Genomic DNA, 17,748 nt, shown 5'->3' with positions numbered 1-17,748 from the left:
AAGGCACGTACCGGGAAACGCATGAGCGATAACAACGACCGCCGTGAACCAACATATACTAACAATAACGGACAGTGAGAGTGTGGAAGTTTAAATAGGAGCTGGTGATGATGATAAACGAGCACCAGATGTGCGCGATTGAAGCCGGGAGCTTCAGAGAAAGCGGCCGAGAAAGCACCTGACACGCTGAAGGGGGCGTGGCAGGTGGATTCATGACAGATAAACATGTACTGTATGTATTTTATAGCATGCCTTCATCAAACAAATCACGGCAACGCTTTTGTGTAAAAAACCCTTCAAAAACACGTGCATGCACATTCTCATTTATTAACGCACATCATGTACATAAAGAAATTTCAAGCACGTTAATATATTGCCGCCCTTTTGTATTTTCGTTTATCCCGATCATCGGTTACCTCGATGCTTTTTGGCACCCCCCCTAGGACATCGACATAACCGGGTTCCACTGTAATATGTAAAATAAAAGGTATAAGTTCACTTGCAGTTTTTTTTGTCATTCATTACCTTTGTTAATCAGGAGGTATCCCTTCTTGACAATGTTCTTGTAGAACGCATCTTTTGTTTTTCTCCGAATGGTTTTGTAAATTTCGCGATTTTCATCAACAGCATTACAAAGCACTTGTTCTTGTTGCTTTAAATGAAACAGAGCATTATTATTTTGATTCTGTATTTAATATTTAGTTCTATGACTACTGTTCAAATTTCACCCACCTGATTTGAAACTGGATTATTCAGGTTATAGCCTTCTACAATTTGCTCTTTTCTGTAATGTTCGATGATATCGTCAACACTGCAATAAAAAGCCATTAAAAAATATTATTAAACACTATGTGGTATATTACCAATTACAATAAACATGTCTACTACATAACTAGTCAATTCTGCAGTACTGAAGAAAAAAAAAAAGAAAGGAACTATTTTTTATTTCTAGACCAGCAGCCCATTACAAGACAGGCAGCAGACTGTGCATTTATCCCTATCTCTTGCAAATCACTGGTGTGCTGCCTGTTAGGCAAGACATTAAATATGAATGAGCAAGAGTTCCCAGTAAAGTCTGAGAATACAGGGGTAACTGTTTGCCCTCAGGCTTTGCCATTCCACCCTAAAATCATAGCCTCCAGACATACCTGTTGTAATACCTGCCACCCATCATGTACTGGTTGTTGGGGGTGGGGCAGATCTTGAACCTTTGGATGTTTTCATTAGTGCGAAAGAAAAGCGAGTAGTCTCCAGGTGTGCTATCCGACGGTCGCACAAGAAAGCTGCATATCTGGCCGACTAGTGTGGGAGAAGAAAAGCACAATTTCCCTTATATACAGTCTTCATTAAAAATAAATATTCATAAAACTATATACACAATGAAACAAACACTACTGTAATAAATAAAACTAAAAAATGTTAAATAATTTTGCACATCATTTTTCATCAGATCCTAATTTTTATTAAAATGATGCAATGTCTAAACATACATACACAGTACATCGCTTGAAATACCCTGCTTTAAATTTACATTGCCCTTATTGAATTTCACATAATTTGACCAGAGTATTGCAGAGCATAGATGAAATATTTATGAATGTTTAGATTGAGCAGTCAAACTTGACCTTGTGAAAACAACATTTTTACAATGTAGCTTTCTATACATCTGTACAGGAAAACGGCTGCATGTGTGCATTAATAAATATTAAATATATACCCGTCATCAACAGATTGTATGCCTCTTGTTTGCTGATTTTCCCATGGTACCAGCTACAAAGACAAAGAGCATGAACAGGAAAGTATAAACCATTCAACCTTGGCAAAAGCAGGATTTATGCATGTGAGTCAATATTGAGTCAAGGTACATTACTCAGTTCATGACATTCAAACTCACAGAAACAATTAAAGGCTCCTGTCAGTCTGATCTAATCAGTTTACATTGTGTGGTCATGTTTATGGCCTGTGGCTACATGTCTCATGTGAATATGAATATTTAACAAAGCATTCAATATTCTTTATCTGATTGTCTCCAACCCAATCACAGGGTCAAGAATGCATAAAACATTATCTACGATTTCATTCAGAGTACAAAACCTCTTAAATCTTAAGGTTTTGTCTTAAATGTTCTCTTCTCAGTAAACGTCACATAGGCTTCCTGTAAAAGCCCGAGGCCGAGAGTTAGGTAGAGAGGCAATTAATTAAAACAAAGTGGCCTCTTCACAAATGCACACTACATTGTAAAAGCAGGCCACTGGTGTTAATCATTTCCCCTGACACAATCTATTAGAATGCTTCCTTAAATAAACTGTTAGACTGTGGTTTCATCACATTCATTCTGTACCTTGCCCCCAATACCAAACAAGATAAAACCCTGAGGTAGCTTACATTTTGCCCTCATGGGGATCCTCCTCTCGTCCCTGAAAACAAAGGCAGCTATTAATCAGAGTAAGTACCACTCCAGAAAACAATCGTACTAAAGAGAGAGTGACCTAGTCTTTGGAAGAGCTCTCACAATCAGGGAAAAGAAGATAATAGGAGACAACTCTTTAGAGTATTGATAGAGGGCAGAAGAGGACAGATACTCACCACTTCCTCCACCAGATCATCCACTATAAGACCCTGTTCCTCCGTTCTTACATTGGTTACCCACATCCAGCCATCTTCATGTTCATTGTGAACAATGAACATGTCTCCTTTAAGAAAACTTGCATAGACAGACAGATAGTAATTTATAAAAGGACCACAAAGGACAATCCGAGCTAGTCAGTGGTGTTGGCATTCATCAAATTTTGACCAAAAAAAAAAAAAAAAAAAAAAGCTGCATTCAAATATATTCAATTTTTAAGTTAAACAATATTGGTTAAGGTCTCTAAATGAGGGTCATGTCAAATGATACAAAAATAAATAAAATGTATACAAGTTTCATGATTTATAAAAAAAAAAAAAAAAAAAACAGTAATCCAGTCATACATTTTTATTATTTAAGAATGTGATTCATATTTTCAAATCCAAATCTGACTTTGCAACAGATTATATACTCAAGTGCATTTAAATACTCAGGATTCATTGTTTTTAAAAGCATATGTTGGAATAGTGGTGTGTGTGTGTAATGCGACAAAGCAAAGTAAGTAACTTGGGAACAATGAGCCTCATCTGGTTTATATTGCAATATGGCTTATGACCATGGGTATTCATGAGATATACCTGATCTCATCTGTATCTGGCACTTTGGTGTATGGAAGAATGGCTCTCACTCTTCTTCGATCCTCCACAGGCTGGGTGAAACAAAACACACACAAACCTAATGTCAGCATAAATCTACTGAAACACAAGCACGTCATGCATTACTGGCAACTGAGTCTTGAGCCTCTGAAGAATGACAAAAGGAGTAAATAAAAATGGCTAAAGGTATTTATTCTTTTGGATAAACATTCTATTTTTTTCATGTAACAAGTTGTAAAGTAGCTTGCTGCTTCATCATACACTGGTGCAGTTCGGTAAGCAGAAATGACTGCATAAACAATGTTTTGTTTCCTTGAGTCTTTCATCTGTGATGTATGAACAAGACTTCCTGTATCACAGTCACTGTTGCCTGAAACGACAGCATTACCTCTGGTGGAGCCACCGGCGATAGCAGATTTTCCCCTTTCAGTAGGCAAGACACGTAGCTGTAATATCCAATGAGGTCTGAAAGGGATGAGAACCGTCTCCCACCAATGTAATAGTCCCCACACATGGCAATGATCCTGGAACACAAAAATACCCAAGACTCAAACACTGGTACATTTTATATCACCTACATGAGCATTAAAATAATGTGGACAGATAATCAGATCATAACTAAAGTTGCGTCTCAAAATCTGTAAAAAAAAAAAAAAAAAAAAAGGTATAGTTTTTGTGTGTGTGCAATATCACTTTTCACTCATTAGCACCAAAACCTATTTGTCTATTTAAAATGTCAACTAGGAGTTTTTTTTTATTTATTTATTTCATTTAGGCTGCAGTGGAGGGTGAGGGCTGACACACTTATTTCATATTTAAGATCCACCCACGCCGTTGCTCCTCCGCTACCACCTAAACTAATACATAGATTTATACACTCTGGGGGGAAAAAAAAAAAAAGGTCTTCAATGAAGACTGAAATCAAATTGCAGCTTGGCACAGACCACCACTTTTTTTTTTTTCTTCAATTTCATCATTTTGAATTGATGTATAATGCAACCCCAGTACATTACATCTTGTACAGTGAACATATACTGTAAGTTATACAGAAATTCAAATTCAGTGCTGTGGATTATTTTTATTTATTTTTTTTTTTCTTCAAAGAATTGTATTTATGATTGATCTGATTTTCAGGTCTGATTCTGAGGTCTGGGGAAGTTGGAATTACAGAGCACTACTCCTTTTAAAGCAGTCCAAAATTACATCAATCAAAATGTAAATGCAAATTCGGTGGCAGCCTTGGAGTTAAGATCAAGTCTTGCAACCATTGTTATGATGTCCATTATAAATTATTCCGTCATTTTACTCAGTTCCTTGGTGACAGAAATTTTGCCAGGCACACCTGAAGTGGTTGACCACATTGGTCTTGCTGAGGAAGGAAAGCACAAAGGAGCCAGGCCTCCGGTCGCTCTCCCTGATCAAGTAGCTTCCCGAGTTCTTGGCCTTGCGCAGCCGCTCCTCTGCAATGGTCCGGTCCAGCTTCCCATGGTACCATCTAAAGTAAAAGAACAGAGGCTAGTTTTAAACACTTATTTATGGATAATAAATAAACAGATAATACAGTGACAAAGTAGAATAATTAACTTTTTATTTTTTTTTAAACTGTGGAGCACTTACGCCTAACAAAAGATCCATGAAGCTGGAAATAAACTGTAAACTTCTGAGCTACATTAGACCCACCTTGTCTTGCAATGGAGCTTTTGAAATATAGTTCAAGTTAAATCTTTGCAGCAAGAACATGGCTCAGCATTGCATGAAAATATAAAAGGCTTTTACACCAAAGCCCTTTGCTAGAAATAAAAAAAAAATTGCTTTTCTTACTGTGGTTAAAAATTCAGGGGAATTAGTTTCCGGTGGAAGCAATTAAAAATTATCACCCTTTTCTGGTTTAGCACTGTGCAAGTTTGGTAAAGCTTGTGTACAGAAAAAGAAGAAAACGGAAAGTGAGAAAATGAATGAGAGTGCAGCATGGTTAGAGTGAGACGAAAGCATATGGGAAAAATACGACCAAAAGAAACTTTTAGATGAATATACCTTAAAAGAACCTTAAAAAGACTGACAAGTTGGGCAGAAAGCAGATGCTGCAAAACCAGTATAGTGTTAAATCTAATAGATGATATTTGATTAATAAAGCAGTAAACACACTTGTCTCCCCACTTTATTTTAATTTGCTCATCAATAACAATTCATCTAAAAAGCTGACATACGACATTTAGGTGCATTTTCACATTATTGCATAATAAGAATCACTTAAAAAATAATGTGAGTTCTAAGAATGTGTGGGAGAAGTTGTGTGTCTGTGTAGAGGAAGTGGAGCTTATGTGGCGGAGGTGCATGAATAAATGTTCAACAGAGTCCTGAGTGTTGAGAGAGGAAATCTGTGTGCTTTCCATATAAGGTCTGCACATACTACACTATAAAACTGTACATTCACTAGTTTGCTCCAATCTGGCATCCTTTGCATTGTGAAGATTTGCACCCAAATATTTTTATAAATGCATGTGTGTGTGTGTACACTGTATAAGTAAAACATATATAAACATTGCAATAATCTTCTACATAAAGACATTTCTGAACAGGTAAAAAAAAAAAAAAATGGTTAAAAAAAATTAAATGTAACCCCACTACCAGGTGATTAAAAGTAGTAAGCTATTTTGAAGTGTTGTTCTATAGATTAAAAAGTGTGATAGTTTTATCATCTTATCTCTAACCAGCATCTACACCAGATAGTAAAGGGAAGCAAATGAAGTGTGGGGGTTGTAGCTTTTAGACCGTCACTGTTCCAAAAGATTTATATGATGAACACCAGCCTCCGTGCAGCTTTTAGAGTATAAATGCTCAGCCAGCAGGAGAAAGGTCCCTGACAATTTACCCACAGCCTTCTCCGTTAACTATGTTCATAATAAAAATGACATTAGCCATTAGCAGATCTGCAAATAGTGTTTTATTAAAACCAGGAATCCAAGACCATCAAAGACTGACTGTAGCTGTACTGTTACTAAACTTTATTAAAAACCTCCTTATAAGCTAATATTTTAATGAAAAATTTTAACACCTACAGGGTTAATATAGTTCAAATAATTCAAGCATCAGCTATATTTAGCTTTTTAACCAAACTTCCTTTCAGATCTCGAGCTGCTCGGTTCACTCACAGCTCTTATACTAATCAGTCCCTTCACAACTCTAGAGGTAATTTCATCCTTATTGCTGAGAGGACAGGTAGTGCATAAGGAGTGACCAAATTAAAAGCTCAATCACTAACTTTAATCACCTTGAGGTATCCCTCAGGATGTCAGAACAGGAAACATGGAAATGCCAAATAACAGAAACACAATCTGATATACATCATATGCAGCGATGGCTGCCTAAATTTGTGTGTGTGTGTGTGTGTGTGTGTGTGTGTGTGTGTGTGTGCGCGTGTGTGTGTGTGCTCTTAAATGTGTGGCGGTCTGAGAAAACCAATTATGATAAAAGAAATCGCGAGGTTTTGACTCTTTCTTTTTGACACGTACTGTACAACAAAAAAATTGTGAATTACTTGTCACGTTTTATTTTCTACTTTAAATGAATAATACAATAATAAAATTGTTTTTCAAACATTTTTATGCAATTTATTGGTAATTTTTTTGTTTTGAAATGTTACTCCAAACTTTCAAGTTATTCGCGAACTACCAGAGTTTTCGCGAGTTACTCTTAGTCCTGTTCCAAATGAAAGGTCGCAAACTATCGACGTTGGGAGTGTCAAGGTCGTGAGTATCGAAGTTCCACTGTGTGTGTGTGTGTGTGTGTGTGTGTATATATATATATATATATATATATATATATATATATAACATATCTCCAAATGTTGTGTATGTTTTCAAGTTTAATAATAATAAAAAATTAACTCGAAGTGTGAGGTGGAGACTAAACAAACTTTTGGTCCGCCACTTAACACATTCCTGAGGGACTATGAGGGTCTATGTTCTGCACGTAATAAGGATTCGGTACTGAACCGAAAAAGACCGAACACAAATACGTGTAGCATGTCTGTCACAAGTGCTGGCTTAAAGTGCTGCATGTTTCTTTTTATAGTGCTAATATAGGTTGCAAGTAAAAAAGTTCAACTTGCAGTCCTTCAAACAATGTTGTCATTAGAATTTCTCTGCTAAAATTATGAAATTGTGATTGAATATTATCCCGAGATCACAAGCTAGAACAACAGACACCATGACTTCCACTACATATGTAAACTAATCTATTTATAGAACAACATTATTAATGACAAGGTTTAAATGTCCATGACAGAAAATGAGTAATGACTTTAATCAACATTTACATCAGTCACTTTGGGCTCATCTTGTTTTCGCTCGACTTGTCGTACAACTGTTCGCTCTTAAATCATGACAGCTGGTACTTAAACGCTTTCAAATTAAACCTATTCGGCTCGTCTTGTGGAACAATTTCATCAAAGCATGACACGCACAAAGACACACACACACACAGCACTGGCACATACACTTAAAGCTGTAGGCATTTTACTGCTGCCATTGTTGTGATAGAGAATTATTTACTCTGGGCTTCGTTTCAGAAATCCTAGACAATAACAAAAAGAGCATTTACTCGTCATTTTCATTACATTATTGTTTTTTGTTTTTTTTTTACTGTTCTTATGTTAAGGAATTAAAAATGTTAGAAGCAGGAAGTACCCATAAGCCTTGGTCAAATTTAGTCACTTTTGGCTGATTGACAGAATCGAGTTGCAGTGACGTCTCCACACAAGTACACTGAATAGATTCAGGTCTACGCCCATGACAAGCCATGGCCTTTAGCACACAATGTGTGTCTTTAATCTTTCAAAAGCTAATCATCTGACAACAACTTAAAAAAAAAATATGGGCTGTAGAAAAGAAAGTCATGTTGAACATCAAGCACAATGTGCATACCTCTTCACAAGATTAACATCCACAGGAAGTTATCATTATGAGAAAGCAAAGGCTTTTATAAAGGTTTGGGTGCTGGTTAGTGTTTGTTGTTGTTGTTGCACATATAGAATTAAGCCTATGACTGACAGGATATCTCTACAGTATAGCTTACTGCATTATTCGGCTTGGGTTTCAATTAGCAACAGGAAACGTAGGGTTGGTCCAACTGCACGTTCATAGCATGTGTGTGGGTGGGTGGGTGTGCGTACATATGCAGTAACGTGCAAAAGTCTTAAGCCACAACTAGCTATGTTGTCGATTGTCCTTGCTAAGGCAAAAGTATGATTTTATGTGTATCAAATTGTGATCTTTGGCATTTTAGAATGACGCGGTTGAAAGTTGGCTTTATCAGCAAGTATATAGCAACGTATATACGTAATGCTCAAGCATGTCCCGCACAAATGTGGTATAACAGACCCTTTTCACAGCAGTCAATTTGACATGAAAAAAATAGACAAATTCAAGTTTTAGCATTGGCATTAATTATGGGGGGAGGGGGGATTGGGAGGTCATGTTAATTGCCATTTTAATCTATAAAAGCTTTCCTCTGATTCTTTTCTCTTTTAATACTATATATAAATTTCCTGGATTTTTTGGTTGTATTTGACTGATTAATATGGAAAACCTTTGCACCATACTGTATAAATGCTTCATGTGTGTTACCCTTTTCCTCGGTGCAGGTGAAGTCATGCATGAGAGACAACACGCATGGCAGTATGGGTCTTTCTGGACTTTCATTTTATACATTTATAAACAACTGATTTAAGTTAAAGGGTTTGTGGGTCATTAATCTGAGTGCGTTGATGAGCACTAAAGAACTTTTACAGTGCAATGCAGCTTTTGGGCATTTACAGACTACATTTAAAAGAGTTCCTGGACTCAGGTTTTAAAAGCTTGACCTATCAAGCTTATATCAAAGCATTGGAGTTAAAAGTTTGCACAAACTTATTTTGAAGACTATGACACACACACACACACACACACACACACACACACACACACACACACACACACACACACACACACACACACACACACACACACACTTTACACATGAATGTTCAACCAACAATGCTCAATGGTGCATTTTGGCCATTGTGCCATACGTTTAGAAAAACTGTAAAAGCCACAAACATCTTTGCATGGTGTCAATTTTCAAATTAACACAAGATATGTGCCTTAATGTTATAAGTGGAAATTAACTAATTTTTATTGTCAGATGATCTCATTTCCATTCAGAATTAAACGTTGTTATCATTGTAATACATTGTAATTATGAAGTCATATTTTGCAATGTTTGTAATCTTCTTCTTCTTTCGGCTGCTCCCATTAGGGGTCGCCACAGCGGATCATCCGTCTCCATACCACCCTGTCCTCTACATCTGCCTCTTTCACACCAACTACCTGCATGTTTTGAAATGTTTGTAATGCTTTTGATAAATCATTGTATGTTATTGGAATCTATTTTCAGCTGTTTATCCTTAACAAAAAAAAAATATATATATATATATATATATATATATATATATATATATATATATATAAATAACTTTTCTTTTCGGCTTCTCCCGTTAGGGGTCGCCACAGTGGATCCTCCGCACGTTTGATTTGGCACATGTTTTACGCTGAATGCCCTTCCTAACGCAACCCTCCCCAATTTATCCGGGCTTGGGACCGGCACTAAGAGTGGCTGGGGATGGTTCCCTGACCGGGAATCGAACCCGGGTCGCAGCGGTGGGAGCGCTGCATCTTAACCACTAGACCACCAGGGGACCACTATATATATATATATATATATATATATAAATAAAAAAAAACCTCAGTTAATGCACTAGGTTATGCATGAATCATTGCCATCATGACCGCTCTTCATGTCTAGATTGGCAAACTGAACCCAGGATGTGACCCTCTTTTGGTTTGCCCATAACCATGCAGCTAAGGTTTTATCTCAGTGAAAGTAGTGGTAGCCTGGGCTTGTTGAGCCCTGATTGCGGGTTCGGTTTCTTCATGTCCTCCCTCCCTCAATCACTCTTTTTTTGCATTTTTCATCACTGCATTTATATGGCTCTTACCACTGGTACAGTCAGTCCACCTAAAATATGCGTCTGTAAATTCTCCTGTCACTGCTTATTAGCATCACCATGAAGCAGATTGTATCGCTTGACATTAGAAATGCACCTCTACATCATGCCGACTGCCATCAGGGGAGCTGTGCGTATCTCACATGCACAGTAATATGCAGGACTTTTAGTTCAGGGGCAAACTCCAACATACATCAGTGATCTTAAAGTGCTGGTTTAAGTACTTTTAGAACTTGTCAGTGTCGTAACTGCTATCAGGAGAGTTTCATGCTAGCTGTGTCATGTTCTGCAGTTCGTGCAGATAAACTCAAGAGCAGCTTGGAAAGCAGAATTGTAGCAACATGATCTTGATATGAAAATCTGTACCGCATCGTAGAAAAGTAGTACATCAACAGCAAGTTGTTTCAAATAATACACCGTGTCACATGCAAATAATACAAATTGGTCCTATTCACATAACCTTGGACACCCAAATTTTACAATTAGCAAAGCTGTAAAAATTAGCAAAGCTGAAAATTTTGCACCAAATGACCTAGTGATTCACCAATACCAACATCAGTATCTTTATGAGCCCAATACCATGCTCAGTTACAGGTTGAAAAGAAAATGCGACAGAACCAAAATCCAAAACTATGATGTTATCCTAGTGTACAGTAATTTCCTGGTGATACAAAATGACAGATAGCTGGATCTGGAAACAAGCACAAGCAATCTGTTAACAATTGTTTATTATTGTAAATGGGAAAACTCAACCAGAACATCCAGACATACTACAAACTAGTCGAGTAATATGAACAAAACACCGTAATAAAACTAAAGCACGGTCTTAATCCAATCCGTAAAACACTTACACTGGGTTCGTTTTTTGTTGCATGCCTGCCTGTCCCAATCTCTCTAATTCATGAAGCAAAGCTGCCTGGCTGCCGAATCTTTAGCATGTATCTCCCCGGTCTCACTGGACATGACTGACACAACTCCAACACGATCTCTGGCATGATCCCATGGAACTGCGGCAGCGCTAAGCTCATCCCTCTGTTCTCTGTTCCAGTGCAGCTGCTACATCTATGTCCATTGTATTAAAAAAATCTCGTGCTTTTTTCGCAAAACTTCATCAGCTCTCAGTAGACTGCAGAAGTTTCCACCGGAGAAAATTGTTTTTTAAATGCAAAGAATTGTCACATCCATGTTATTGCTGTAGAAGGCAAAAAAAGGCGAGGAGGGAGATAGAAGAGGCTTTGGCCATCATGTGCAGCAAAAGAGCCACTATGCAGTAGTACTGCATATATGTGTGTGTGTGTGTGTGAGAGAGAGAAAGAGACTGCCTCAGCAACACACTTCCTCACTACCGCTGCCATTTGTGAATGGAGCAAAAACTAGGGATGGGCCAAAATGATTAAATAATAACAGCAAGCGAATATTACAATAAATTAAACAAAATACTTTGTTTTCTACAATATCATAGTGTTTAGTAAACCAGCTAGATGTGACCCTTAATGACCTGCACTTTTGCACAATCCTCATCATGCAAAAATAATCCATACATCAAATGTTTATAAATTTTTTCAAAAGATTTGTTTCATCATGACCATTTAATACCTCACAAGCATTATGCAAATTGCCTGAGCTAACTGCACCATTTTCATGACGTTTCTTTTCAGGAAAGAAATACAAAGATGATGTGCCTTGTTCTTCACACGTGACCATAGCATATTAGTTGGAAACATTAGGAGCACATGCACACAGACGTACAGATAAAGAGCTAAGAGGCATGAATTAAAATGTACAAAAAGTTGTCACGTACATGCACGCATGAAGCGCGTAAATCTGTGGTTGCTTTACTAAATCATTGGGCTACGATTATGACGAGGGGATGGGGTCAGATCTGAAACCCACATCAGGTGCTGCATGTAGCTGGCTATACCTGAAAGCAAACCATGCACATCTAAAAATAAATAAATAAAATTAATTGTCACATAACATGCACCTTTCAGAAAGTATTTGTGTACAACATTCACAAATAATATTTGTTTTTTATTCGTTGTCAAAACAATGATGACACTTCTACTATACCAATACTTCATCTTCAATCTGGGCATATCCTGGGATCATTGCCTGTGAGGTGGGAATACACCATGGATTAGATACCAATCCATCACACATGCAGTGGAACAGTGATAGTGAGGTGAGAAGACCTGGAGAGCAGCCAGTGTTCCGGTTCACCCTAAAGGTGTTTAGTGGGGTTAAGTTCAGGGCTTTGTACAAACCTCTCAACTTCTTTCACACCAACTTTGGAAACAATGACTTCACAAACCTTGTTTTGTGCACAGGGTCAACATCATGCTAGAACTTGTTTGGGCCTCTTAAATCCAGTAAAGGGGAACTATAATGCAACAGCACAGAAAAACATTCTATACATAGTGATATTCAGGTGTCCAAACACTTTTGGCCATATGGTGCAGTATCTGGTTTGTGCCCATGTATCCCGTTTCAGTTTTGTAAATACCACATAATCTAGAAAAAAAGTTAAAAAAAATCTTTAGATTATTATTTAATTCTAAGTCCCCAAGCATTTATCTGTTTACTACACAAACTTGCTATGAGTGTACACGCCTTTCATTCTGTCTTTTTTATTTCCATACACAATGATTACAAAATGAAAAACTCCCTAAATATATGAATATGGCCCATTATACATGAATAATATACATAATAGTTCAGTTAAAATATACATACAGTGGCATTTGCACGCATGTTTAATGAGTTGTAAGACACAAACGTTAGAAATTACAGTACGTCTAAACTTTTTTCTATTCAGTGCAAAGATTATTTATTATGCACCACCAGGCTTTTGTGTACAGCAGAGCAGTATATACACTACTTCATTTAAACTGAACACCGCAGGATGATTGAAGTTTAAAGGGCGTCTGTGGACTGTCTACACGCATGCAGTCACTGAATGGTGTGGAAACGATGTTGTAAAAATGAGACTGAATCATTCGGGAAGAACATCGCGTAGCAGTCTGTGCCTTCAAACAGATTACACGGATGTTTTTGACAAGGTGCAATGACGTCTGTGAACTTTCTCCTTTAAACTCATACCGAACTCACACCTGGGCTAAATAAGACAGAAGCGAGAAAAAAATAAAAATAAAAACGCTTTACTTATTAGTAAACCCATTCAAATGTTCTGCTGATGGGGCTAAAAAATAAAACCATCTCAAACAAGACAAACACTTAACTTTCAGCATCAAAAATTTTATACTGCTGAAGATGCTCGATACATGCACAGGATTGCTTAAACAAAAACCTACTGAACACTGAGCTAATAAGCAGGCATCAAATCAAGACCATTACAGGTATCCAAACTATTATATGCAATACAGATGCTGCACCACTTGGCTTTCAAATGGCCTTGTGTTTTTTTTATAAAGCCAATTAATTAGCAGTGCTGCTCAATGTAACTCTTCCAAACACGTCTGGCAAAAACTTTAACAGCGTTACAGATATTACAGGCCAACCATTTGCCCGGGTCCCAGTTAAAACCGTTAATAATTTTAAATCCACTCTAATCGTTAAAGGAAGCTTCAATCAACGAGCGCCTCGGTAGTTCGACCTCTTTCGTTGCTTTCCCAGTTTGTCATGATTAAGTAGCAGACTGGTCAGCAGCTGTGAGACATTTATCCCAACTGCTGGCACTGCTGTTTATGAATAAGCCACGTTGTACAGAAGCATGAATACTTGCGGCTGTCTGTGGTGTGCTAAAGCACAATGTTTAGTCACACATGCTGCAAACAAGACACCCCATCTAACCCTGTTAGAGAGAATAGGTCTGCACATCCAGAAGAGGCTTGTCTTTTTCCACTGCTCACTCACTGCAGCACAAGGTCCAAGGCAATCTGGTAATGTGATGACTACATGTGCTGTTATGATTGGATTATGGAAAGACCAGATTCGTTTAAATGGGTATGAGCTGATCTCTAAAAAGAAATTTCTGCAGTGTAATCATTCATCACTATTTTTTAATCATTTATTATACAGACAGCTGCAACGCCTTAGACTCTGTAGAAAAGGACCAAATTATGTTTAATGTATCTTTAACAAGAATCCTGCCTAAAGCGTTAGGTTTTTCTTTTTCGAGGCTTCAATCATTCACATTGGTTTTGGGGAAGAGATAGGAGAAACTATCCACAGCTATCAGCTTCCAATCAATTCTACAAAAAAAGCACTACAAATGTAAAAGTGCAGCTCCTGAAGAGCTTTAAGCCATGCATGTGTGCAAAACTCTATGATTATACCGCAATACGTGTATATATTTTATGTAATATCGGTGCACTGTAGGCGGAGCAGGGTACAAAAACAAAGCTGACAAAAGCAGTTTGGTTCCAGCACCAAAATGAACGTAAATGTCATTATACTTCCTGCATTAGTGAACAGCCGAACACATTTGTGGGCTCATTAATCTAATAAAAACAAATCATTCTAAAAAAATAAAAAAAATAAAAAAGTATTCTTACATTCACACCTGGTCAATTTATTTCAAAGTTTAAAGATGTTATTAAAAGCTGAATACTTGCAAGCTAACCTCACTGTACATATACCCGTTTTGTTCCATACACATAAACCTTGCCAGTCATGCTGGTGGGAGGACACTGATATAAAGCTGGCAAGATAAAGGAATGCCACTCTGGTTAATGTTAGGTTGTTTTTAATATTATTAATCCATTTTTATTTATTTTATCTTTAGGTAATCCTATTCCAATCAGGCTCTGGTAACTTGTCTGTTTTTATCTTGGGAGTCAATCAACTATGTTTATTTAAAAATGTCAGGGGAAAAAAAATTAATAATTCAAATAAAAATAATAATAATGTAATACATAATAAATAAATACATAATAATGTATTTACTCTGCTTATACTTCATGATGGTATGAATCCCCACGAAGTGTCTTTTTCAGTGGATTGGAATCAAAGGGAAAAAGACATTCAGAAACATGTGGGCAAATGATTTCCCTTTAAAATAAAACATTTAATTCTGGCATGTTTGCTAAGAGTGAAAGAAGTTATGTGAATCAAAGGAAATTTTCTGACATGATACCTCCATTTCTAACCACGAGATCTCTTGAATTCTTGATAAATCACTCGCCTCATCAGTCTTGGTGCATAAATCACTCAGCAGTCTAAATGAGAGGGCCTCGATTAGCATTTGAGGAAGGTGAGCTTGTGATTTTTTTTTTTTCTGAAAAGGAAATGAAGCTTGAGTCATAAGCATAAATATGAATTTTAGGTTTTGTGACTAAATATAAAGCCGAATTTCACAACTGAGGAACATGTCAGCGAGTTATTGGAATCTGCAACGTTCCGGGTTGCTTCAAAGCAATGGGTCACAGTTTGCAAAAGTGTTTGGCATATGAAACTCTTTTCATGTCTGCCGGAAACGTCCCAAATTAATTCTGTATGCTGACTTATAGGGTTCAAGACGTGCCACACCCATGCTGCACCTATACATCAGCAAACTCGCTAAATATGATGCACAGCAAGCTGTCCAAGGCATCTTGAGACTTCTTGTTGATATTACAGAGGAACATCTCCTGAACAAGACATGAGTGTTCCCAGAGATTCTGAATGTCAAGTCTAAGCCAAGGTCACCAGATCATGTATGGTTGGTTTATAGGCAAACGATCAGAGTTAATTAGTGTATTTCATTAAATTGTATACATGATGGTAAAATGTATAAAAACAAAATTACAATGGTGATTACTCCAACACCAGCAGTGTTGTCTTATAACCTCAAAATACCACAAAACTCTACACTTACTTTAATAAATGTTTTCTCTTCAGCCAAGTTATTGGTAAAAGAGATATGCAAAAATATGCAAAAACAAATAACACCACTGCAACAAAGTCAATACTGTAGAGAAAGACCTGTACCCAAGGGTGGAACGTGTATGTATCAGAGAGAGCATTTAATTGGACAAACACAAGACTATTCTTGGATGGGTCAACACCACAGTCAGAATGGTTTCTGGGACATGACAATTACATTAGAACCAGAACATCTCCAAAAACCATATTCTCCACCAATACCTCCAGAACTATCCAAGTATTGTGAAGCATCTGTCCCTTCTGTAACAATACTGAATCTGAAATATCAGGTGTGAGTCTTCTGTGGATGCCAGGTGTGATATTGTGCCAGTTAGAGAAGATCTTCCTTTAGGTAGATCTAAAGCAGATGGGGGAAATTATGGGAATGAGAAAACTTACTGATTAGTGGGTGGTGCGGAGAGGGAAAACACAGCCTCCTCTTCCTCGTACTCGGCTCCGTCCTGTTGGTCGCTCTCGTCCACGCTGCCGTGCACTCCAGAACCGGGAAACAGCGTTGGAGGTGGAGGCGGAAGCGGCGGGAAGCCCGAAGGCCCGTCCGGTGCCACCGAGCTGGGAGACGTGCGGCTCTCGGGTCCCTCTGAGCCCGGGGAAGCACAGCCTCCGCCTGGTCCCGAGCCGGCTCGAGTGAGCTCCTCTCCATGCACAGGGTAGATCATCGCACCGCTGAGGCCGTCAGGAGACGGGGCGGACGGCGGCCGGTAGCTCGGCGCAGCGCTTGGACAAAGCTCACTCACCCGCACTCGAGTCGGTTTGGCATAAAACGGAAACTGGGTCGAATCGGGGCCTCGACCGTCCGATGCCACTGCGTTCCTGCCTTCGTTCCGGACCTCGGCGTCCATTAAAGTGCGACACAACAGGAGAGCCGGCTCCCTCTTTCTTTCTTGTTCTTCAACGCGCTCTTCTGCTCTCTGAAGCGTCGGCCGAAAACTTTCTCGGTAAACACAGCACGCCTCCCGTTAGCTAGCTAGCACTGGCTAGTCCACACACGATAGCTAGCTAGCTAGCCAAAGCTAGCCGACGGTACAGTGGATGAGTTATGTCTTCATTGTTTCCTGAGGTTCGGGTTAAAGGGGGAAAATTAGACGAATGTGGAAGAAGGTAGAATAAAAAACGCCAGAATCGGAGAAGTGATCAGCCCTCGTGTTGCCGCAGCGCCAGGATTTGCGAGCAATCCACTGGACGGGAATATGGGGTTTTATTGTGAGGGAGTGCGCCAGGCTTTTCTGTGGGCTGTTGTTTCTTTTCCAAAGAGTTCCAGGAAAAAGGCCCCGAGTTGTTATCTGACACGGTTCGCAGTTGCCTTCTAGTATCCAGCACTCCTCTCTTTCTTCATTTCCGCTCGGTGAGCGCGTTATGTCCGCTCCTTCTGCCAAACTTTCTCCTTTCTATCGAGATTAGTGCAGCGCTGGAACATTTGCCACAGCTGCTCCCAGTCCCACTCTGCTCCCTGCGCGTGCCCGTGCGCCCGGCGAGCAGACCTGCTCAACCGAGCGCCGCGTGCATCGATAAACTCCGCTCTCTGTGCTCGCGATCCACTGTCGTCAATCAATCAGTCAATCAATCAATCAATATACTCATTTTGTGTGTGTGTGTGTGTG

General features: G+C 38.6%; 1 protein-coding gene across 2 annotated transcripts in view; it reads right to left on the bottom strand.

Annotated features, from left to right (window-relative positions):
* The window catches only part of rasa1a (RAS p21 protein activator (GTPase activating protein) 1a), a 27,800-nt gene extending 10,052 nt beyond the window's left edge, over positions 1-17,748 (bottom strand). For both annotated transcript variants that reach the window (XR_014531112.1, XM_083527089.1), the window contains exons 1-10: positions 16,529-17,748; positions 4,565-4,717; positions 3,611-3,746; positions 3,205-3,275; positions 2,587-2,704; positions 2,386-2,417; positions 1,718-1,770; positions 1,149-1,299; positions 733-811; positions 526-652 (exon numbers count right to left, since the gene is read on the bottom strand). Coding sequence is in view for 1 of the 2 variants with exons in the window: in XM_083527089.1 (XP_083383215.1) it covers positions 526-652; positions 733-811; positions 1,149-1,299; positions 1,718-1,770; positions 2,386-2,417; positions 2,587-2,704; positions 3,205-3,275; positions 3,611-3,746; positions 4,565-4,717; positions 16,529-16,989 (1,381 nt within the window). In the remaining variant the exon portion in view is untranslated. The remainder of the gene's footprint in view (positions 1-525; positions 653-732; positions 812-1,148; positions 1,300-1,717; positions 1,771-2,385; positions 2,418-2,586; positions 2,705-3,204; positions 3,276-3,610; positions 3,747-4,564; positions 4,718-16,528) is intronic.

Source organism: Silurus aristotelis (genome assembly GCF_946808225.1).
Source record: "Silurus aristotelis genome assembly, chromosome: 23".
Taxonomy (NCBI): Eukaryota; Metazoa; Chordata; class Actinopteri; order Siluriformes; family Siluridae; genus Silurus; species Silurus aristotelis.
Note: the sequence above shows the minus strand (reverse complement) of the source record. Positions and strands in the feature narration are given on the sequence as shown.